The sequence below is a fragment of the Lutra lutra genome, chromosome 3 (assembly GCF_902655055.1).
Source record: "Lutra lutra chromosome 3, mLutLut1.2, whole genome shotgun sequence".
Classification (NCBI taxonomy): Eukaryota; Metazoa; Chordata; class Mammalia; order Carnivora; family Mustelidae; genus Lutra; species Lutra lutra.
Window position 1 is genome coordinate 9312282 of NC_062280.1, and position 25174 is coordinate 9337455.

At 40.4% G+C, this 25174-nt stretch overlaps 1 protein-coding gene across 10 annotated transcripts in view; it reads right to left on the reverse strand.

Moving 5' to 3' along the window:
- The window catches only part of ANKRD44 (ankyrin repeat domain 44), a 323548-nt gene that overhangs the window by 62458 nt on the left and 235916 nt on the right, over positions 1 to 25174 (reverse strand). For all 10 annotated transcript variants that reach the window (XM_047720656.1, XM_047720651.1, XM_047720650.1 and 7 more), the window contains exon 16: positions 24329 to 24440. In XM_047720656.1, coding sequence (XP_047576612.1) covers positions 24329 to 24440 — 112 coding nt within the window. The remainder of the gene's footprint in view (positions 1 to 24328; positions 24441 to 25174) is intronic.

The window sequence follows — 25174 nt, forward strand, 5'->3', positions numbered from 1 at the left end:
AATAAAAGAAATTGTAATAGAAGCGTGATTTCAGTGTTTGCTTAAGTTAAGAGATTGGTGGTCAAAAGGTTAAAATCATGAAAACAGCCTAAAAGAACAAAATCACAACTTGCAGGGTATTTTCTTTTTTTTCTTTACTCACCATATCCCTTGGAATTTTATTTATCGACTAATAAAAATGGCAATGAACAATGACTGCATACAAAATCTGGTGAGACTTCTTTATATGTTATCACAGTAGAAAGGTGTTTTTTCTGACTTTCTCCTAAAAACCAATTTTTTTGAAATTGTCTAGTGGTTAATAAATACAGTAAATGCTAAATTGCAAACCAACTCCTGCGGCTTCCAATTGCATATTCCGGTTTTAAAGTCTGGTCCATAATGAATGTTTTCCTCAGGAGGGTACTTCGCATCTATTTAGAATGATCAATTTTTAAACATATGCCTGAAAAGTGACATGATCTTGAGAAATGCCCAAACACACCAAAGCACAGACTGTAACTTCACCTGGTTCTAAAATATTAAAGTAAGTCATCAATCCATAAATAGTTTATACAAATTCCTAGCTATGCCATAAAGGAGGTCTAAAAAAAGAAGTTTTATGTCTAAGCAAAAGATTTAAAATATAGCTTAATTTCAGCATTTATGTGTTGAAACAGCTTTGAAAAAAGTCTCCCAGTTTGTGCTCAGGAAGAATGCTGGGTTGGAGAGACCCACTCAAAATTATTAAAATTAAATATTAATGGTGAATTTTATTAAAGTGCCAAAAGAATTATCAAAGGTTCTGACAATTTCACAAATAGTCGCACAGCTTGAACCATAACTCAGCTTTGTTTTTCTTTTTCTTTCCTGCATTTCCGTGGAGGCAACAGGAGGACAGAGCAACCTTGTGAGTGGGAGATACAAGTTTGTCTCACGCGGCTTTCACGCTGATCTTCTCTTAGCTGAATAGATAGGAACTCTTCTTTTTTTTTTCTCCCTTTTCTAAATGCTGATTAATCTTGTCTCCATTTTACTTTCCTTCCTCTATTTCAGCAAAGAAATTGTACGGTTGTGTTTTCTCTGTTACTATAACGGGGTCAGGTTAGGGCAATCTAAAATACTCTGAGGGCATTTTGTTTGTAACAGGACCGAACCGTGAACAACAGAGACTTTAAAGTCCCCTCCATAACTCGGAGAAAAGCCCACCTGCAGTGCTGTGTTTATTTCACCCCTGTTTTCGTTTTTTCCCAGGCAGGTAGCCCGAAAGCATCATCAGTAGGAGGCAGAAAGAGCTGGACCTTGAGGTCCTTGTGGTCCTCCCCCAATGACAGGCTTGGAAGGTTCCCCTTCTAAACACTGTTGGTGACTCTGAGAAGCTTAATTTTTCTTTGAAACGAACTTTCAGTTTTGAAAATTTTTTCGCCCATGGACATTTAAAATTAACATTAAAAAAAAAACTGAAGTTTATGTGACATTCATTGACTTTAAAATATAATTTTAAAATAAGATACACCCAGGAAAGGATGCCTTATCTAACAGGGTACCTGACTCTTAAGACTGTATCTGGCCCACAGAAGGTCTTCAAGTAAACTCGCTTTAATCCATGAATTTAAAAAAATGAAAGAACTATAAATGAATCTTTAAATCCAGGGGAAAAAAAAAAAATCCAAACAAACAAAAAGGAAAAGAAAAAAAAAAAAGAATGTAGTAACGTGGTCCCTACTCCTTCATGGCAAAAGCCAGAGGTAGCCAGTTAACATTTTAGTATGGGCTAACCTAGTCAGGCAACTGCCCATAACACACATAAATCATGATGCATATATTATCTTAAAACTCTTCTTTTTTGTGCTCAATAGGTAGTGAATATTTTTACATACATTAAATATTCTTTTGCGACATCATTTTACTGGCTATATCACATTCTAATAAATCAGTGCAGTAATTTCTCAGTAATTTAACTTTCTTCCCTATTTTGGAACTTTCAGGTGGTCCCCTTTTTGGCTTTATGATCATTGATATTAACAGCTACGGACATTTGTGTGGCTGAATCCTAATGACTATTCATGAAGATTTCCTGCTACTAAATTGCAAAAAGCAGAATATTAATAGCTTGATTTGTCATTGGCAAAATATTTTGGTAATTTAAATCAATTTCAGGGGTAGCCTGAGGTACCCTACCTGCAGATGTGGTTGCTGGGTTCCAGTTAATTATTTCCAACACTATTCACCTCTATCTGACTTTGTATTTTCAAGGCTCATCAAAACAATTATTCTCCAAGGAGTTGGTTACCGAACCCTCAAAGAGAGCAGGAAACTTGCTTCTCCTTCATTAAAAATAGCTCCATGGGTATTTCCAGCTGTTCTATTATGCCCAGCTGGAGTAGTATACATCTCTTAATTCTTTTTCTAGCAGCAAGCACGTTTTCTAAAATGAATCTTTTACTATTAGAACTGAAGTCTTTACTGTGCTCATTCTTAATAAGTAAAATACGAATTGACTCATATTTAAACTAAAAGAAACAAAACCTGATCTTTTCTGCTAGTTAAAAAAAAAAGGAATTTCAAGTTGCAAGAAAGAAACAAATAAAAGGTAGCCTTCATTTATTTTCTTAAAGAAGTATTTCTGGCTATCTGTGAATAACTATCTCTAGAAGAATATTAAAATTTTCTTTACATACTCATCTCCAGTTGGTAAATAAAGTATCTAGAATTGTTATTTTAAGATGATAACCAAAATGCAATCCGTTATAAATGTGAGTGGACACAAAATAATATGGCAGCTGACTATCTACTTGGATTTTAAAAATGTAGCCTTAACTCTTCTAGGGAGCTATGCACATTGAGCTCAGAGTGATCACTTGAGTAATTAAATGGTCTGTGCATTTTACTTATAACCACTATAAATTAGCAAAGAAAAAATTTCTAATCTCATAGGACTAGTGCCATAATATTCCTAGTAATGACAGAAATACTCAGCACGCTTTATAGGAAGTTAGTAGAGAAGGACTTGCAACCTTTTCCAAAAGGGTCCTGAGGCTGGGGTAAGAGGATGAGGTAAAAATCTGAGAGTGGGGGTGCCTGGATGGCTCAGTGGGTTAAGCCTCTGCCTTCCACTCGGGTCGTGATCTAGGGGTCCTGGGATCGAGCCCAGCATTGGGCTTTCTGCTCAGCGGGGGGCCTGCTTCCCTCTCTCTCTCTGCCTGTCTTTCTGCCCGCTTGTGATCCCTCTCTCTCTGTCAAATAGATAAAGTCTTTACAAAAAAAAAATCTGAGAGTGACTTTAGTGAATTTTTTGAATGCCTATAACAAATGTCTTCTGGATCTAAAAAATATCTGATTCTATGAGAAAACACACACACGCACGCACGCACACACACACACACATAATTCCTTTAGATACTTTTTGCTATTTCTTTAAAAACTCAAATCTTAAATCTTACTTGTAGCTAATAAACAAATATTCTATATGGATTTTTTGCAAATTATGAAATAATTTATTTTGTATACTGGACTTTTCCAAATACACCTATTTTCATGTATCCAGTCACTAAAGATTTTTTTCATCTTCCAAAAATTTATGTGCAAAGTATTTTTTCATAACCTTTACGAGTTCACGGGACATCAGTATGGAGGGAACCCGGGGACTTCTAAATATGCGCATGATTGCAAGAAACCCTGGTTTCACCCGCACTAAGAGCCACACAGCCACATGCTGATACTTAAGTTCCATGCTCTTAAGGGAACATTCTTGGGGCTTATATAACTTTTTTATTTTCTTTTCAAATATGCCTCAAATTTTCATGCTTTATATACATGTTAGGATAACCAGATGCTCTTCCGAATTATGACCTTAAGAAATTCAACTTGGCAAAAAGTTAAAAAAAAAATTCACCTTAGCAGTGATTTTAATCAAGGAAAGAAAGAAGATTTCTGGGGTATTTTTTTTCTATTTTAACAAAAATCTACTCTTCCTCCTAAACTAATGCAGAAGCCTCTCTCTGTATCTTGGCCGGGACCCTCCTTGACTACCAATAACAGAGCACTATACTTCACCTTCATTCCTAATCATTTGCTGCAATTAACACCTTTCTCCCCAAATACTTTGGGCCCATTAAGTTTGAACCTTCTTCTGCTGGCTAGCCACCAGGTTATTTTTTTAAATGTCTTGCCTACTGAAATTCACAAATAAACCTTGGTCATTCCTAGCTGTGTTCGGGCCCGCAAGAACACAGGGCTCTCAGAAGCAGAGCTGAGCCCTGGGACAACTCCCTTCATGTGTGAAGTTATTCAAAGGCCTCCCTTCTTTATCCTTAAAGTACTGATGACTCATAAACAGTAGGACTTAAGCTTTGCAAAACCATAATCTTCTACCAAATCAAGCTACTAAGAGATACCGGTTTGGTTAAATCAGACGATGTGTTCAACCCACTGCTGGCCACATGTGTCTTCTGAATTCTTTAACAGTACCTTTGTTGAGGAGATGAATGAACAATAGCAGCTTGGACTCAGTTAAATCTTACCAATAAATAAATACCTACTTTATCTTACTGTCATTTCTGAGATATGAATACTATTTGTAGGTGAGGGGTTCTTGACAAGGATGACTGTAACCTCCAGGGGACATGTGGAAATGACTGGAGACACTTTTGATTGTCAAAACTTGGAGGGGGTGTTGGTTGCTCTTGGCTCCTAGTGAGTAGAAGCCAAGGACGCTACCAAACATCCTACATACACCAGAGAGCACCCCCCCCAATAAAACATCATCTTACTCAAAATGTTAATAGCGTCAAGGTTGGGAAATCCTGCTTTAAGAAAACGAAACAAGGGCCCCTGGGTGGCTCAGTGGGTTAAGCCTCTGCCTTCGGCTCAGGTCATGATCTCAGGGTCCTGGGATCAAGCCCCGCATCAGGCTCTCTGCTCAGCAGGGAGCCTGCTTCCCGCCCCCGCCCCCCACCTGCCTGTCTGCCTACTTGTGATCTCTGTCAAATAAATAAATAAAATCTTAAAAAAAAAAAAGAAAGAAAATGAAACAAAAGTAGCTAAGAGGAAATTATTCCCTTTGAACCTTTGGAAAGGCTTACCACCTGGGCAGAATGGAGCTCTCACTTAGAACTTCATAACAGGAAGACAAATGGCCCAACAGAAGGCCCATCATGGTAGCACCCCAATACATTCTTATAAAGGAGCTTAGTAAACATGATCCATAGTATACAGACTAAATTCCAGAGAAAATATCATCATCATCAACTTGATAGGGCTCGCAGCTAGTGAGAAACCCATCCTTGACACTGAATTTGGACAGAAAACCTGTGAATTGAATGGAGAATAAGATAGAAAACAGATGTTAACCAATCCATCTAAATTAGGTAGAGCATTGTTTGATCCATTTTAAATCATTTCTTGTTTTGGGAAATGTTGAGCTTGGGGGAGTGGGGTACAAATAAGTATCTTGTGTTGTGTCGGTGTTGTGATGCATGAGAAAACCTCCAGCCAGTTTCAGATTTTAATCATCTTACCCACGTTACAGATGCAGGCTATCTGGCAGATGCTCAGAGGAGGGAGCCTTATCAGTCCTCAGCATCTAATTACTTATCTTAGAGAAAATTAGGCAAGATTCCAAGTCTACAGAAGACTCATGTTCTGTCGGGAGTTATTAATTACAAGCAGACTTAAGAAGCATTAATTTGTTTTGGTAATCACGCCAGGGTGTGTGCAGCTCTGCCAAAACGCACAGGAAGTAGAGATGAGGGAGAAGGTGAGCTGCTCGGCTCGGCTGGTAAAGGGGGGATTAAAACCAGATGGCCCCAATTTGTCTCTTTCAGCCAAGTTCCAAATAAAATATTCCTTGCGCTGAAGTTTAAATTAAATTGGCGCCCGAACGCCCCACCCCTGAGTAAGAATCTAACTCCTTCTTTTTGATTTCCGGGTTTGTTGTTATTGTTGTTCTGACGACCTTAAGATAGTTAAAGCATACTCTGGCATATAAACACACCTCCACCCACACTTGCACACGTGTGGGAATAAGAACGGAAAAGAACAGAAGTTTAAACGGGTTATCTTTGTATGGTGGAATTATATGGGATTTCAATTTTCTTTTTATTTTTCTATGATGTTTCTGAAATTTCTACAATTTTTAAAAAAGATTTTATTTATTTATTTGACAGAGAGAGAGATCACAAGCAGGCAGAGAGGCAGGCAGAGAGAAAGGGGGAAGCAGGCTCCCTGCCGAGCAGAGAGCCTGATGTGGGGCTCGATCCCAGGACCCTGAGATCATGAACTGAGCTGAAGGCAGAGGCTTAACTCACTGAGCCACCCAGGCGCCCCTGAAATTTCTACAATTAAGAAAACGACTTGGATTGAAAAGACTGTATTTCACATAAAAAATATATATATGAAAACACCTAATAAAAATGTTAATTTGAACAACAACAAAAAAAGAAAACGACTTGGAATAAGGTAACTATACCCCTCTCATCCTTCTATTCTATTCCCTAACTATGATCTAGTTCTACTGATACCACTCTACTTTAAATACTGACATGAGCACTTACTTTGAAAAGGGGTGACTAACCAATCATACTAATCATATCAAAATCTCACCCAGTATTACCGACTTATGCAGCTGTCTGGACAACAGATTGCTAATGGGTAACACATTAACATGTTACTCAAGAACTAGTTTAGTAAGGACTTCTCAAATTCTATGTTCCATAATATACATATCTTCATAGTCTGGCAATGCATAGGTGGAGGGAAAGAAAAAAGGAGAAAATATACTTCAGGTCACCCACAGGCCAGCTGTAGGACATATTGAATATATAAGACTCAAACTTTGGAATGGATTTGAAAACGACTGTGTCCAAGCTCGATGTCTAAAGTTATGTGCAATCCATACATTTAACGAAATTCCTTGACAAGCTGATAATATAAGGTACTGAGGTTGGCCTAAGTGAAACACAAAAAAATTCCTACAATACATGAAGTAACATAGGTTTACCTAAATTTCATGGCCAAAAAAGAGAGAAAATGTTTGTCTTGGTCTGATGCTAAGAAAACTCAAATGATTGAACTTATTTGTATCAACACAAGGGCTGACAAACCCACCTCAATAAAAAAAAGTCGTCAACCAATTCCGGTTCAAAGCCAGAGCCACATCAAACATTAAATGCTACTACCACTGAAAAGAAACACATAGACCTGTACCCCTGAAACAAATAATATGTTATATGTTAATTTAAAAAATAATAAAAAGAAAATAAACACCTCTTAAAATGAAAGTCTAGATAGTTAAGCAAAAAGGTAATGAAAGTCCGTTATTAGTAGAAAATGAAGAAAATCCTAGTGCCTACCACTCAGGTAATGATGCTGTAGAGAAGACCCGATTTGATGTCCACTGGGTTTAATTTTTTTTTTTTTTTTTACCTCCCAGGACAACATTAGTTCATTGATAAAATGTGAATGACATCTACAAAGGCTTTGATTATAAAAGAGTCTTCATTAAGTCTGGGGGCTAATCACCACTGTAAGTGGGCATCTAAGACAAAAAGGCAGCAGGTCTCCTGGATTTCATGCTATGTAAAATGTATTCAGTCCCCTGTCCATTACCCAAGTATCTGTCAACAAAAGTACTCAGCCGAGAGCTAATTCAGTTAAAGTTCTGCACTGCAAAACACTTGACTGCGTTAAGTGACAGACATATTGAAATGGTGACACACAGTCAACTCTGTAAAACAGTCGGGGTCATGGGTATTTATATTTGCTCAATTCCACTCGATGGGCATACACAGTTCTTTGTGTATTACCAGAAACACAATAATACTGGCGTCATGTTTCCATGGCGACTTCTGAGAGCAATTTTTAAATTTCAGAGTTACTTCTTTTAATCAACTCTAATGTTCATCTAGATGATATTCCCAGGTTACCCTGATTTATATTACCGTGTTAATTTACTTTCTGCCTCAGTGCAAGGTGAAATTTATTTGCCTAGGGAAAGAGAGGTTTTATTTAGGGGGTAGGTAGGTTGGAGAGGGATGGAGAAGCTGAGGGACATGGTAATCATATGGTAATATGATTAAAAATTGTAGAAAAAGAGAACAAAGAACATAATAGATTTGAATAGAAAAATTATTAATTTTTTGATGATTAAAAAAACTGTGCAATGGAAAAAGGTTTCTGCTTCAGAAAAGCACATTGCTTACCTCAACCCTGTGCAAATCAATGTCATATCCCTTTGTACACCATTTTTACGTTAAATTACAGTATAAATTTCCCACTGTAAGCATCAATGAACATCTTAGTGGTTCTAGCCCTATCAATCAAATATACAGCTTTTTAAAGAAAATTTCTAATGATTCAATTAAAGCTAATTTTGGTGGGACTCTGAAACACTAAGCACCACAGACTACTTCTAGCTAATGAACATTAGAAGAATTAGCACAGAGTCAAGTGAGTGGGTAAAGAAAGCTGTTATTATTTTAAGCAAAATTAAAACAGATGGGGGAGACTGACACACATGTGTTCAGATATGTGCCTGCCTCGCATTTAATCTTTTATGAATGGCCAATCCCAGATGGTGGGGGGATTCTGAGATACAGCAGCCATCTTCCTACTCCAATGTATATGTGAGTTGTATCTTTTTATCTAGGGGGTAATCCAAACGCCATCCAAAGGAAAGAAACCTTTCGAAAGCAGGCTCTCGGATACTTCGAAAATGAGGTGTTGATCAGTTTATCAAAGCAACTCTAAACGTCCACCCGCATTCTGCATCATTCATTTCATTTCTGGTTTGGCTTCCTACTCCAGATCACGCACATGCTGCGGTGCGGAAAGAAGGAAACTAGAGACAAATGCAGCAAACACACTCTGCTGACAAGTGTCAGTGGACCTCTCATTAACCACTGAACCCAGGAGGAGCTGTGCCCTCCTCTGAACTCCCACAGCAAGTCCCCTATACCTCTTCTGGAATATCGTATTTCATCTCCGAAAAGGATGAGAGTAAGAGAAACACGAATTCTAACAGAGCAATTATAGTACTTTGTTACATTTATTTACATGCTGATTCCTGTCACTGGATACTGAACTCCCAGATACAGCAGCTTCTTCATCTTTGAGATTTGGCACACAGCACAGTGCCTGCCAGACAGGGGGAAGTGATTCAGATACAGTAATAGTGGCTACTTACACCTATCGTGTGCTGCACACTGTGCTAGACACTTTACTTACGTGATCCCGTTTAATCCTCAGAGCAACCTAAGCCCTATCTGACAGATGAGGGAAACTCATGGAAATGAAGGAAAATCTTTCAAGACTTTGCAGGTAGGTGATGGCAGAGCTGGCATTCCCACCCAGGCCTGTGTGACGCGGAAGGCCTTGAACTTGCAACTATACCAAGGGCCCAGCTCCCATAGGCTCAGGCCATGAGTTGTAGGGTGGGAGGGCTAAGAAATCATCAGCGGCACTGATGTGGGAAGTGGCTGAGGGCAGACTCCACGCACTGGGCATAGCGTGGGCAGCCCCTACACCAACACTGGCGGACGGCGGTGGGAGCAGTGTCTTTTCATGGACATCTGTGTTCCGGTGGCTTTTTTGGATGTTAATGGCAGGTACCACCATAGCAGCATGACTAGGAGGGAAGGGAAACAGTGGGTGTCCTGTAGTAGCCAAGAGATGTGCACAGAGCTCATGGGAAACACGTCAAAGACTTTTCAGAATGAACTGCAGCCAAAGCTTGGATAGGATGCGAGGAGATAGGGCCAGAGAAATAATTTGGAGATGGTTATTTTAATTCTATTATTACCATATGGGCAGCTAGGAAATGTGAATGACATTTTGAGCCGATAATTATACAGTATATATTTTACCTCCCATATTCCCATACCCCCCCCAGATTATAATCTCCTTGAAACTAATATTCATGCCTAACATATAACTGTGTCAGCACATTGCCCCGTAATTTATTTACTCCGTATCTCCAGAAAGCAACCATCCTAAAAGGTAGCTAATGTAAGATAAGTCACACCTCGGAAGTTGTCCCAGTGGACCGCCAGATCACTTTCCCTGGAATCTAGGAAAAAGAGCAGCTGTGCTAAGGGCTTCTCTAACTCCCGGGCAGGTTACCAAGGGTCTTCTGATTGACAAGGCCCTGGGTCTGGAGAACAAGAGAACACATGAGGTCACCAGAGTTTGGGCTCATTGACTTCTACTCAATTCCTTAATTTTAATTTTATACTCAGGAAGAAGACTGCTGATTTCTATTTAGTTTGTAAAAACTGGGTCTCCTATTTGGAAGGGAACATAGCTATAGCAAATGACATGAATCCCCTGGTCCTCTTGGGAGTTGGACTTTTCACTGTAAATTAATAATATTCTTGCTTATCAGTCTCATAGGACTGATAAGGAGGACTAATAGCATTTATGAACTCATAAAAGCAGCTACATTGATCCTGATCTCCAACCTCACCAACTGTCAGGACTATTATAAAGCCTTAAAAAGACCAGTGCACAGGAAATACTAACTGCGTATCATCTTTACTGTAATATTTCTTACACTTTAAAAAATATTTTTAAAGAGATAATGATACCAAAACCATGCTGCTTATCTGAAATGATTACTTTGGATGATCTCTTATATAGTTCGTCTCACTTCAATGTGAGGAATTAGAGATGCAAAGACGATTGCTATTAACTAAGAAAACTTTATGGAATAAAAAAATAATTTTTGTGTAAAATAATCATGTGTTTGGAAAACTACAGATTTTCGGGGCACTTGGATGGCCCAGTTGGTTAAGCATCCGTCTTCAGCTCAGGACATGATCCTGGGGTCCTGGGGTCCTGGGATGCAGCCTCACATCGCTCAATGGGAAGCCTGCTTCTCTCTCTCCCCTGCCTCTCCACACCACTTGTGCTCTCTCTCTCACTCACTCTTTCTCTCTCTCAAATAAATAAATAAAATCTTAAAAAAAAAAACACTACAGGGGTGCCTAGGTGGCTCAGTGGGTTAAAGCCTCTGCCTTTGGCTCAGGTCATGATCCCGGAGTCCTGGGATCGAGCCCCGCATCGGGCTCTCTGCTCAGAGGGAGCCTGCTTCCTCCTCTCTCTCTGCCTGCTTCTCTGCCTACTTGTGATCTCTGTCAAATAAATAAAATCTTAAAAAAAAAATGGTTCAAATTTAAAAGGTAATTTAAAAAAAAACCACTACAAATTTTCCCTAGAAAAAATTCTATGAAGTTGTGACTATATTAAATTGCTTTCCCAGTGACCAAGTGAATTTCATTGTTCAGTATTAACAAAAGTCCTTCCCAAGTATGGAATGGCAAGGATTTAAGTCCAATGATATTACCACTTGGATTATAAGTATCTGCTCATACAAGAAAATAAATCTCAGTTATTGCTCAGTGATTTGGTTTTTCCAAATATCCCTTTCAGCTGTTACAGATGACTGAGCCCTACACCCACCTCTGGAATCTTAGAAAGGCTCTTTGTTCTTTGTGACTATCATAACCTTATGACCTGAAGGCACAGGTGTCTATGTCAGCTCTCCTCCTGACTCCACAATACTCAGACTTCCACATTTTCTGTTACTGAGTGAGGATCAAGAAAGAAGTGATTATTTTAGGGACCTGATCAAGAGTTCACAAACGACAAGTCTTTGGCAACTGCTAAGGTTAAGGCGTCCTTGAAGAAACAATCTTGTTGGGAAGTCACTCCTCCCTCTGCTCCCCCTACCCCCTGCCCCCAGGCTGGAAGGGGTCATTCCTAGCAGCTGTTCCTAAAAGCGGAGTGAGGCCAGGCTGATGGCAGCTGTTACAAAGATACTGAACAGAGATTCCAGAAGGAAGGCTGGGTCCAAGTAAGAGTGCTTTTATGAAAATATGTGCTTAAGTCCCGGGGCCAGGGCCGCAGTAGGATGTACTTGAGAGCTGTAGCTGGTGTCATTTTACTTCTCACTAGGTGGGTAATGCTGTAAGGCAGCTCTGTTCTCCTGACAGAAGAAAGAAAGACACACTTGTAGTGAAGACAAGGCTTTCCAAAGATGACGCAGACATAACTGTTATTGGCACTGTCCAAGGTTGTCCCGCTTTTCTTTGATAAAACCTATGACCGCACGCACATCTCAGTGATATCCTGGTTGGATGGCCCTGCCTTGGTGGGTGTGGAATTTGGATGTTCTCAGATAGCGTTAGCTTTCAGAGGGTGGAATTTGCCAGTCTTCCAGAGAGTACCACGTAACAGTTAAAGCTTGGAGTTGAGAGTCAGATAAACATGGTGGGAGTCCTGGTTCTGCATCACACCAGCTGTATGACCCAGGGCAAGTTATTTGAGTTTTTCATACTTTAGGGTTTTTGCATGTGAAATATAGATAAAAATGGAGGTTCCTTCACAGTGTTGTTGTGAGAATTAAATGAGACAATGCAGGCACAGGGCCTGGGCCAACATGCTTGCAATAAATGCTCATTACTATGAATTTACTAAAAATAGGCAGAGTTGTTAAATTTCTCCTCCATGAGAAAGGCTTTTTTTTTTTTTTTTTTTTTTTAAAGAGAGGGAAGGAGAGGGAGAGAGAGAAAGGTGGGAAAAGGGTCAGAGGGAGAGAGAGAGAATCTTAAGCAGACCCCCACGCCCAGCACAGAGCCTGACACAATGGTCAATGTCATGACCTTGAGATCATGACCTGAACCAAAGTCAAGAGTCAGACACTTAACTGACTGAGCCCCCAGGTGCCCTGAAAGGCTTTGAAAGAGAAGTAGGGTTTTTTTTTGTTTGTTTGTTTGTTTTGTTTTGTTTTTTTTCAAAGATTTTATTTATTTATTTGACAGATAGAGATCACAAGCAGGCAGAGAGGCAGGCAGAGAGAGAGGAGGAAGCAGGCTCCCTGCCGAGCAGAGAGCCTGATGCGGGGCTCGATCCCAGGACCCTGAGATCATGACCTGAGCCGAAGGCAGCGGCTTAACCCACTGAGCCACCCAGGCGCCCCAAGAAGTAGGGTTTTGTTTTGTTTGAAGAATTGGTTCTTTCCAGGAATGAAGTTCTGATGACTTTTTATTTTTATTTTATTTTATTTTTTTAAAGATTTTATTTATTTATTAGTCAGAGAGAGAGAGAGAGACAGAGAGCACAGGTAGACAGAGTGGCAGGCAGAGGCAGAGGGCAAAGCAGGCTCCCTGCTGAGCAAGGAGCCCGACACGGGACTCGATCCCAGGTCGTCGGGATCATGACCCGAGCTGAAGGCAGCCGCCCAACCAGCTGAGCCACCCAGGCATCCTGGTCTGATGACTTTTTAATTGTTGATCAAAGTTCTATGAACTCTGGTGCCACAAAGTTCAGAGAATCTCTCCTTTTTCAGACCTTCCTTGATTTCTTTCATCAGCATTTAGTACTTTTCAGGAGATAAGTCCCATATTTCATTTTTTTGGCAGTTGTCAATGATACTATATCTTTATTATTTTTTTAAAGATTTTATTTATTTATTTGACAGAGAGAGATCACAAGTAGGCAGAGAGGCAGGCAGAAAGAGAGGAGGAAGCAGGCTCCCTGCGGAGCAGAAAGCCTGATGCAGGGCTAGATCCCAGGACCTAAGATCATGACCTGAGCCGAAGGCAGAGGCTTTAACCCACTGAGCCACCCAGGTGCCTCAATACTCTATCTTCAATTTGATGCCCACATGTTCATTCTGCATATATAACAATGCAACTGATTTTTGTTATACTTATTTTGTATCCTGTGACCTTGCTATATATACTATGAGTTCTAGGAGTTTTTTCCTTGATTCCTTGGGATTTCCTATGTAGACAATCATGTTATCTGCAAACAGGGAGTTTTACTTTTCCCCTTCTGATCCTTATGCGTTTTATTTCCTTTTCTTGCTTTTTGCTCTAGCTAGCACTTTCCGTACAATGTTGAATGAGAGTGCTGAAAGCAGTCATCCATGCCTTGTTCCCAGGCTTAGGAGAGAGCATTCAGTCTTTTACCATTAAGTACAATATTAGCTGTTTTTTTATGAAGTTGCTAGATGCTTTTTATCAAACTGAGAAACCTCCCCGCTATTCCTGTTTCTTCTGTGAGTTTTTTAAGAAGTCTATTCGAGATGATGAATCTATTCAAGTTGTTGAATTGTCATAATTTTCCATGTCATTTGACATAATCATGTGATTTTTTTTCGCGATTTTTATTCTTTAACCCATTAATATGGTGAATTATGTTGACTTTCAATTATCAAAATAGGTTTTCCCTATAATAATCCCACTTGGTCATGATATACAATTCCTTGTATATGTTACTGAATTCTAGTCCTTAATATTTTAAGGATTTTTGCATCTATATCCCTGAGAGATACTGGCCTATATTTCCCCGCCTTTGTTTGGTTTTGGTGGCAGGTATTAGCTTCATAAATGAACTGGATGGTATTCCCTTCTCTTCCATTTTTTCAAAAAACATCTTAGAGAATTGGTATTAATTCTACCTTAAATATTGGGTAGAATTCTCCAGTGAAATCATCTGGACCTGGATATTTCTTTTGGGAGAGTTTTAAAATCCAGTTTTCTTTATTTCTTTTTAAAATTTTTTATTTATTTGTCAGAGAGAGAGAGAGAGAGTACAAGCAGGGGGAACAGCAGATAGAGGAAGAAGCCAGCTCCCCACTGAGCAGACAGCCTGATGTGGGATTCAATCCCAGGACCCTGGGATCATGACCTGAGCTGAAGGCAGATGCTTAACCAACTAAGCCACCCTGACATCCCTAAAATCCAATTTTCTAAGTAGTTATAGGGCTATTCAAATGATTCACTTTATATTGGGTAAATTGTGGTAATTTGTGTTTCATGATTAATTGATCCACCTCACAACTTTGTCAAATTTATGTGTGTAGAGCTATTCACAATATTTCTTTATTATCCTTCTGATGTCTCTAGTAACACACCATTTCATTCCCGATACTGGGAATTTGTGTCTTCTCTCATGCATGTGGTCTCTCCCTTTCTCCCTCTCTCTCTTTGGGTCAGTCTCTCTAGAGGTTTGTTATTAATCTTCAAAATAACCAGATTTTTAAGAATTGATTTTCTCCATTATTTTTTTGTTTTCGATTTTATTTCTTTTAGGTCCCATCTCTATTATTTCCTGTTTCTGCTTATTTGGGCTTTATTTTATTCTTCTTTTTCTAGATTGAGGTGGAAACTTAGATTGACTCGAGGCTTTTCCTCTTTCCTACTGTAAGCATTTAGAGCTCTAATTTTTCATCAGTGCTAATTTAACTGTGTCTCCACATTTTGATTTGTTGCATCGTTCTTTTCATTCAATGCAATGTGTTTTTTTGGAATTCCCTTGAGATTATTTGCTTTGACCCGTGGATTATTTAGAAGTCTGTTATTTGATTACCAAGCATTGGACATTTTTCCTTGTATGTTTCTGTTACCAATTTCTAGTTTTGTTCCATTGTGGTAAGAGAACATACTCTATATGATTTCAATTCTTTCACATTTATTGATGTTTGTCCAGTGGTTCAGGATATTTTGGTGAATGTCCCATGCGCACTTAAAAAATAGTCATTGTTTTTGTTGGGCAGAGTGTTGTATAACTGTCAATTAGATCCTCTTGTATTATTGAGCTTTTCTATATGCTTCATGATTTTCTGTCTAGTTGTTCTATCAATTACTAAGAGAGAAGTGCGAGTCTCTAACTATGATTGTGGATTTCTCTTTTCAGTTCATTTGGTTTTGGTTTCACATATCTTACAGTTGTGTTGTTTGGTGCATATACGTTTAGGACACTGTCCTTCACTGGGTTCCAGTCTTTACTAGGCTGCCTTCCCCGCATCGTCTCCTTGGGCTCCAGCCAAATTAGACTACTTTTCTGCCCTATCCAGGCCTTCCCAATGGGTCTTTAACTGAATAGGAAGGAAGGAAAGAAAGCAGGAAAGAAAAAAATAGAGAGGGAAGAAAGGCCAGATTAAATTTTTTTAGGCTTTTAAGCTATATTCTCTTTAAGAAACCTTCCTTTCTCCTACATCACTGAGTCCTTTAGAAGCTCCTGTACCAAGAGCAATAATTCCCCTTCCTTGAAGCCCTTAGTGCCTACTATCCACCTGGAAGAAATTACAGAAAATGTGTATGTGTGTGTGGGGGGGTCAGCATATATAATTTTAGTTTGGTGGGTGTCTTCATATCAGTTTGACACATCAGTATAGGTTTTCAGATCTTGAGGAAGAAAAAAAATGGCGGGGATATTGCAATAAAACGAGTTGGTGCTGGGAAGCAATCAAATCTAAAGGCCAAACCACAGAAAAGTAAATTTTCATTTCTTCTCCCACCTGTGTCTCTTCTATTAAAAAAACTTCCTAATAGGACAGTCACCATAATAGTTATAAGTTTTAAGTTTGGGTAGAATTTAAGTTTTATCACTAAGTCAGGCTTAATCATTCATAAGTGTATTTCATTTGTTCAACAATGTTGGGTACCTGATAAGTGCCTGGCATTACTAGAACCTCTGTCTTATAAAGTTGGTATTTAAATCCACATACATGGAAAGAATAATAGTTCATTCTTCCTTCAAGCTTGGCATTAATCTTCCCTAAAACAATGATGCTAAGTGTGTGACTTTGTACTGAATCAATGAGTCATGGTGTAAAATCATATACTAATTTTATTCTCCTTTTCCCAGTACTGGGTCTAATCTCTTTATGAGGCTACTTCTTTTCCTGTCACTTCTGATAAAATCTTCAGCTAATAATAGAAAGTCCTCAGGACACTTTAGCTACAAGTATAACTTTGTATCAGTAAACAGTGTGTCTCCTCCAGCGTAGTAATCATAAACTCTGAATGCTGTTTAATGTTGAAGCTTCTCTCTGCCTCTCACAAAGCCTGTAGTGGGCAAGGAAGGAGACAAGGCTGACTACTTTGTCCCCAGCCTAGGGCTTCTCTTCCTCCCTTCTGCTCATTGTCTGTCTCTGCTTCTGCCTCTTCCAGGACTGGGAGAGACAGGGGAAAAGAGGACACAGATGGGGACATGGACAATGGACTGGTACCCTTCTGGCAGGGACATTCTCTATCTGGGATGCCAGGTAGGTTCTGAGCAACCCCACCTCACTGGGACCTGTCACCTGCAGCTCCCTCTCCCTGTGTGAATGGACCTCTCTGCTAGCAACTCACATTCCCTCCCTGACCTGCTGGCCCACCCCAAGCATCCTGGGTCTCCTCACTCTTGACTAGGACCCAGGAGAACTCCAGGCCAACTCTGGCTCTTGGCGCACATTTGGACATTTGGAAGTGCATACTTTTGACCCATCACTGGTGGGGATGGAGTATTTCTCAAATGCAGACCTCTTTTTATTTAATTTCTGGCAAGCAAGCTCTGGTCAGAGTTATACAGTCTTTAGATTAATTGTTATGTCAGTTCACCTAGCCCCTAAATTGCACGGGATGCATTTCTGGTATCCAAAAAATATCCTCAGAACTTCTGTCACTGGGCTTGGAGTCGGGAGAAATCATCCGTATAATCTGCTATGGTGGGAGGGGAGCAGTAGTGGGATTTATAGCAGAGCTGTCCCCCTTACAATCTGCCCTCGGATCTCCAACTTCCTAAATGGGTAAGGGGGCCATGGGTTGAAACACTGGTGCTCCATTTTGAAACATAGAGGCAATGGCCCCACTCTCCTGGGCCATCAACAAAAGTCAAAATGAAATCGTTTATTTTAATACACCCCGTGGAATGATTCCTTCATCCATTGCCAAATACGTTCACAGTAAAGACAAAAATTTTTTTTCCTGCTGTATTACAAAGAAATAAATGAAACACTTTGTCCTAAAATACTGTCTATTCCACTCTTCCGAACATAGATTCATGTCACATGCTGATTCCAAGGTTGTGGCTTATATTTATATTTCTAGCCTAGCAGGCTGCCAGTGGCAGGAAGAGATCTGTGTCCCCCCCCACCCCCCACCCTTCCTTAATGAGAATTCCCTGTAAGATTTTATGTTCTCTTCAACTAAATTAGAAGAAAAAACAAGACCAGCACTGTTAAGGTTTCCTCTGCCCACTGGAAGTCTGCCTGCTGGGAGGTCATATACACCTCTAGGCCCATCTCTAAGAAGTACCTCTGGGGACAGAAAAAAGTCATCAGAGATTTGTTTGGGGCTAGAGTTCAAGTTTGCTGGCTTTTCATCTTCTCATATTCAGATAACGGCTCAGAAACCCTATTCTTTTTTTTTTTTTTAATTTTTTTTATTTACTTATTTGACAGAGAGAGAGAGATCACAAGTAGGCAGAGAGTCAGGCAGAGAGAGGGGGAGAAGTAGGCCCCCCGCTGAGCAGAGAGCCCAATGCGGTGCTCGATCCCAGGACCCTGAGATCATGACCTGAGCCGAAGGCAGAGGCTCAACCCACTGAGCCATCCAGGAGCCTCAGAAACCCTATTCAGTTTAACTCTTCTCTTATACCCTGCTTTCTTAGTCTTGAGAAAGTTAATTAGATTTTGCCAATATAAGTACATCTTCTACAGAGCCACGTGACAATGGTCCCCTAAGGTCCTGTGATAAATGCAAGAAACAGCTCAAAACATTGAGTAGTTTATCTGAAAGCGGCATAATTTCAGTGTTCAGTTGCCCAGATAGAGTTATCTCCAGAGAATCCCAGAAACTCCTAGGGTAGACAAGCAGGGGCATTTGTCACCCCCATGGACTCTCACAGTTGAAGTCCAAGTTAGCTCGTAACAGAGAAAGAAGGAGAAGGTCCCAGGGAAGCAGCCAAATTGCAAGTAATTTGGCATGGTGTAATCTCGGATTGAACTTAATCACAGGCCTCGAGTTTTCAAACAATCTTTCTAAATTTCTGCAGGCAATCTACGTAATCATATTGGCACATACATTTTTCCATTTCAATAACAAAGCCACAAAGATCTTTGTGTTCACAGACAAATCTCTAATATTGTAAAAGAAAAAGAGCACACCAATATAAACTCACAAATTCCAAATAGGGACATGATTCTGTAATTTTCCCCTGCAGAGCCAGTAAGAATGCATTCCAGATAGAGGAAAGGGGAGGCACAGGGCTCTCCTTTGCCAACTCCCTTCCCCCACTCAGACATAAGTTTTATTCAGACAGGAGATGCTTTATTGGTCAAATCTCTTCCATTCTGCTTTGCTATTTTGAGCCCAACTGAATATGACTTATCACAGCTCTCAGCACACATTCGTGGGGAGACTTTTGCTTGCACCCATAGTACATACGTTTCTGATCACAACCAGCTGAGAACGCTGGCCTAAGTAGGCAGACTTGGCAGAATCCTGGGCCTTGGCTATTCTATCAAGGCTAAGGAGTTCATAGTACTTTCTGGAAGTTGTTTGCTCATGGAATGAATTTAATATAAATTTATATAAGGAAGTAGAGTGAAAACAACTAAAATAATTTCTGTTCCTTTTTGATTATAGCAGAATAGACTGAACACAAAGCATGGTTTATAAATTCAAGCTTATGATCACAGCGAGGAGCCACAAACCATGAATGCCAAGGAAACCCATACCAAGTTAAATGTCAGAGTCAAATAAAATCTGCATCAAAATTAATGATATGTATTTATTGATATGCGTAATCACAGCAATTGCCCAACTAGATGAGGAAAGAGGCAAAAGACAAATTTTGCCAACGTTCCACATCAGCTGGCTCTGAAGGTCACTCACCGTCTCCCGTGCCACACCATCTCCCAAAGACCAACTCCCAAAGGGCCCTGGTGTCACAGTGAAGGCTCAGGGGCTGCAAATACCCTCTTCCTTCCACAGGCCAGAAACACAGGCTAGGGAATGTGACATCAAGAAATGACTCCCTGCATAATTCCTGCTTAGAGGCTCCAGGAAGCCACTCAGAGCTACCGGAGACTTTCTTTCACTGGTATAATTCCAGCAGAGTCAGGACTGGTCTGTTAAGAGGATGATGCCCCAGGAAGGCAGGGGTGTTTGTGGTAAGATGAGGGAGCGCACTGGCAGAGCAGTGGTGAGTCTGGGAAATGCACCTCTAAGTGCATACTGGCTAATTAGTTTGCTTCCCTAATGCCTAGCACCCAAAGAACGGGAGTTTTAAGGACTATGAGGGTATCGTGGTACGAGAAAGAGAGGAAGGGAGTATAAATTAGAAAAGGTGTCCCTCCAAAACCCAACTTATTGTATCAAGAATAAGCCCTATTCTCATCACAAGGAAAAAAAAAATACTTTCTTTTCTTTTTTTTTTCCTTATGATTTTATTTATTTGAGAGACAAGGGGGGGGGGAGGGGTGGAAGAGGAGAGAGAGAGAGAGAGAGAGAATCCCAAGCAGATTCTGTCCTGAGTGTGGAGCCTGACGTAGGGCTCAATCTCATGACCCTGAGATCGCAACTTGAGCCAAAATAAAGAGTTGGATGCTTACCTGACGAGCCCCCCAGGTGCCCCTTCTTTTTCTTTTTTCTTTTGTGTTTATGATCATAGATGATGACCAGTCTTATTGTGGAAATCATTCAACAATATATGAATGTCAAGTCTTTATGCTGTACACCTTTTTTTCAAAGTTCTTTTTTAAGATTTTTAAATTTATTTTAGAGAGAGAAAGAGTGTGAGTGGGGCGATGGCAGGGGGAGAGGGAAAGAGAGAATCTCTAGTAGACAACCCACCGAGAGTGGAGTCTGATGCAGGGCTCTATCTTAGGACCCGAGATCATGACCCGAGTGGAAACCAAAACCAGGAGTTGGACGCTCAGCCGACACCTGGGTGCCCTGTTACACTGCACAGCTTAACTTTACATGTAGTACATCGAGTATATCTCAGTATAACTTAAAGAAAAAAATAATTAAATGGCATTTCTGGCATGTGATAAACACGCAGTAAATGCCAGGAGGGGTGGCCCCAGCCACTCCCAAATCCATTCGCAGCTCTGTGAGCCAGCAGTAAGCCAGCAGTAAGACGGCTGCAGTGGTCTGGCTCTGTGATGTTAGTCTGACGGGAAAGCCCAGCATTGTGTTTTGTTTTGAGTGGGAGGGGGCGGGTCCAAGAATGTCAGTACCTTGTTTAGGATCTCTGCTTAGCTGAACCACACCAAGGAGGAATTTTAGGATGCATTCCAAAATGGAAATATACAGAACTTTCCATCCTACCACAATCATTTGGCGTAATGGAGGGTATTTTCATCCCATCTGTGTTATAAACCTACTTTGGTCCTTTCCTGAAAGCAAACGATGACATTTCTACCAATTTATATCAATAATCTGGCTTTTTTAACTGACACTACAAATTAAGATAAATGGATACCTCCCCTACCTAATTTCAAATGTCTTAAAATTGCCAAGAATAATCATTTCTTTGTAAATTACACAGGGCAAGTTTCGATATAATCAAAGAGGTAATTTCATTATGACACAGAACTTCAAAAAACCTTCTTGTGGACAGAAAACCTTTTCATTGGAGAACAGAAATAATGGCCCTGAAATGGCTTTCAAGAAAAAATGAAAATAATACGCAATATATTATTTACAGAGAAAGAAAATGTTATAGGATAATCATTTTCAGAGTTACTTGGGCTATGGGATTAAAGATAACTCCTCAAAGTACTTTAAAACAGCAAAGTTATTAAGACTATAATAACTTTGTAATAAAATTTCATATGTCCCATTATGACATGTGTTTTTCATAGAGAAAACCAATTAAAGACAGCTGTGTCTTAAGTACATTTTGGACCACAGGCACATAATGTGTTTTAACAACAGTTAGTCTTCATGCTGCCACTGATTACTAAACACACACTTTGTGAGGAGCCTTTCTTACGTGGGACCTAGACACAGAGTCCTGTCCTGTGATAGGTCTAGATCCACTCCCACAGCAATGCTGGCATTAGAAGGCAGAAGGGATACTGTCTTCAACCAGTTCCTACCAAGCTTTTGCTCTATGCCAAACAGCCTTGGGGGGGTGGGGGAGTTTTGCCCTGCACTGGGAGGCAGCATGGTGTGGTAAACATTTCTTGTTTTTTAAATCGGGAATCCCAATTCAGAAGCCTGCTTCTTCCACTGGCCAGAGCTATGTCTTTGGTACAAACCACTTACCGTCCTGTGGTTTGGTTTGCTCTACAAGATAAGGGACTGTCCCTTGGCTACTTGTGGTTCTCCCTGAAGGTCCATCTTATAGAAGGCTATGGAATCACTAACTTTCTACGTCTTCCTATGGAACTGGGTGGTTTTAAAATAAGTCTACAAGTTCTTTGACACCCTTCCCTTTGAAAGGTGGAGTCTAATTTTCTTCCCTGGAGTGACCCTGTGGGACCTTCCAGGCTAGATTATTAAGAGCAATACTGTCTTTCTGTCACTCATTCTTGTTCTGGCTCCCCCCACTCTGTCCTGAGCAGAACGCTTTTGGATCCCTGAGCCATCATGTAAGATATCCAACTACTCTGAAACCACCAGAGAGAAAACCACATAAAGCAGCCCCATAAAAGCTATTTAAATCTTACAACCCAGGTGACTGACATGAGTAAAGATGCCAGCTCCAGACACTGTCTATAACCTCAAAGGATACGTTTAACTGGAACGACTAAGCTCAGCCCTTCCTGAATTCCTGATCCACAGAAACGGTAAGAGATATAAAATAATGACTTGTTTTAAGCTACTAATTGTTGGGGGTGGTTTGTTATGCAGCTGCAGTAACTGGAAGAGGAACTCTGATGGAATCAAAATGAGAGGGAAAACAATGCCACCCCAAGGTCAAACAAGGAGATCTTCAGCAACCACAAGAAGCTCAGGAAAAAAGACTTAGAAGTCTTCAAGAATGATGAGGGCAGTATAATTCACCAATAAATGCCACACAAAGCAGCACTGGAGTAATCAGCTCTTTTTTTCCAATCACCCCTTCATTTTCAAATGTCTATGAACATTTTTCCACATCCATGGCTAAGAGAAAAATAGTAAGAATGACCCTAAGTGGGGGCACCTGTGTGGCCCAGTTGGTTGGGTGTCCAACTCTTGGTTTCATCTCAGGTCATGGTCTTGGGGTTGTGGAACTGAGCCCCATGCTGGGCTCTGTGCTCAGCGGGGGATCAGCTTGAAGATTCTCTCCCTCTGCACCACCCCCCCAATTGCATGCACACGCTCACTCTTTCTCTCTTAAAAATAAATCTAAAAAATAAAAAAAGGAAAAAGAAATGACCCTTAAACCTACCAGCAAGTGGAACCACTTAAACCTACCAGCAAGGCCAAAGGTAAAGGAAAGTGGTGGGACATCATTCAGTCATTTCCATGCAGGCACTGATACAACTGCCTGCTGGCCTTCCCCCTCATGCCTTCCGTCACAGACTGGGTAGCAGATAATAAAATGCAAGTGTTTTCCAAAGTATACTTCCCAGCAACTCGGAAAAGTAGGACTACTCCTTTGAAAAGGACAGGGAAAGAGCTGGAGTCCAGTTAGAAATGTGGCTCCTACCATTGGCCCAAAGTTAGAGAGTTGGGATAGCCCGTGTGTCCTGGTGAAACGGACGCAAGGGTGAGGCTGAGGAGATATCAATGGTGGCCAGTGGGCAGGATTTAACCACAAACCCACTCTTTCTTCCTGGCCCACTCAGTGTTTCCAAAACTAGAAATTTCATGTAAAAAGTCTAGATTTCTAGTTTCTCTTGAAGCACCGGACTTCGGTCCTGAGTGTGACTTACCACCTGATCTCCATCCCTGGAGGACAAGCTGTTTCTCCCTTTAGAAAGAGCATGTCCTATTTGTCTCAATCCCCCCACTAGTGCTCTAGACTTGGGCTCACTTCACTTGCTCACTTTATATTTCTGTCCCTGTGGTCACCAAAGTTTGTGTCTAGTGACCTATACCAAGAGAAGGGCTTCTGACTTCAAACCTTAGGATGATTTTTCATAACTATAGGTTTGAAATCTTTGGTGCTTTAGAAATTCCAATAAATTCCGCTGCTGTGCCCTTACCAATTTCGTTCCCTAAACTACACATGTGGGACCATGACAAGCATATCCCTAATGGTTATGTAAGTCCTCCTACAACCAACCCTACTGAACACTAGGGTGATCAGTGTGACTTTGGAAAAATATACCGAGTGTTTCTGATATATCCAAATTATCTCTAAAATGCAAACTGTCCGTACAGCAGTCAAGCATTCTGAGTCCAGATTAATACAGAAAAGAAACAACTGCCAGTCCGCTGTGGGATGAGAGCACGGACAGAAACGGAGCAAGGTCAACAACATATTGTAAAGTAAGACAACGGAATTACTTACCACAGACTATCTTCAAGGCAATTTCTAGTGAGGACTTAATTAGGCAATGAGGGCATTTGTGAGAGATTGAGACCGACATGTGCAGTGTGTGTTAGAGAAAACAAAACAAGACAGAACAACTCACCAATTCCAGACATTGTCTGTGGCCATAGGCAGCAGCGTAATGTACACTATTGTAACCTTCCTTGTCCCGGATTGATGGATTTGCATCATTTTGAAGCAGAAACTCTAGACATCTGTAAGTATAAAAATGAGGTGTTATTTTAGAAGACATCTCTAGACCAGAAGCAATACTTAATGTAGATATCTTCCTATTATGAGTGTTCCACAAAGTACTTTGTGAATTTAAGCATTTCTTTAAAAATCCCCTGGCAATGAGGATTTATGTACCGTAAGTTTTATATGTGCGTGTGTGTGTGTATGTGTGTGTGTGTTTCCGTCTTAGCTTCAGCTTAAATTAGTCATTCTAGAATTCAGGAAAGGCTTTAGGAACAAGAGAGTGGTTAAGTTTATTAAGAGGAGGGAAAAAATTATTCATGACTGTCCCCTGCCCACTGAGTTGTTTTAAGGTCATCATCAATATTGCATATCTATCCAACACAAGGTTCATATCTGGACTCTGTTCTATTAAAATGATCCACTTGTCTCCTCCTACATTGATAACAGAATGTTTGGGTTGTTTTTTTTTTTTTTTTTTATAGTTGACGTACAATGTTATATTAGTTTCAGGTCTACAACACAGTGATTTCAGAATTCTCTACATTACGCAATGCTCACCACTCTAAGTGTGGTCACCTTCATTACAATGACGGTCACACCGTCATTACAATATTATTGACAGGACTCCCTATGCTGTACCTTTCATCCCCATGATTTACGTATCTTATACCTGGAAATGGGACCGTGTAAAGCCCTTCACTTTCCCCCCCATCCCTCCACCACTTCCCTTCCAGAAACCACCAGTTTGTTC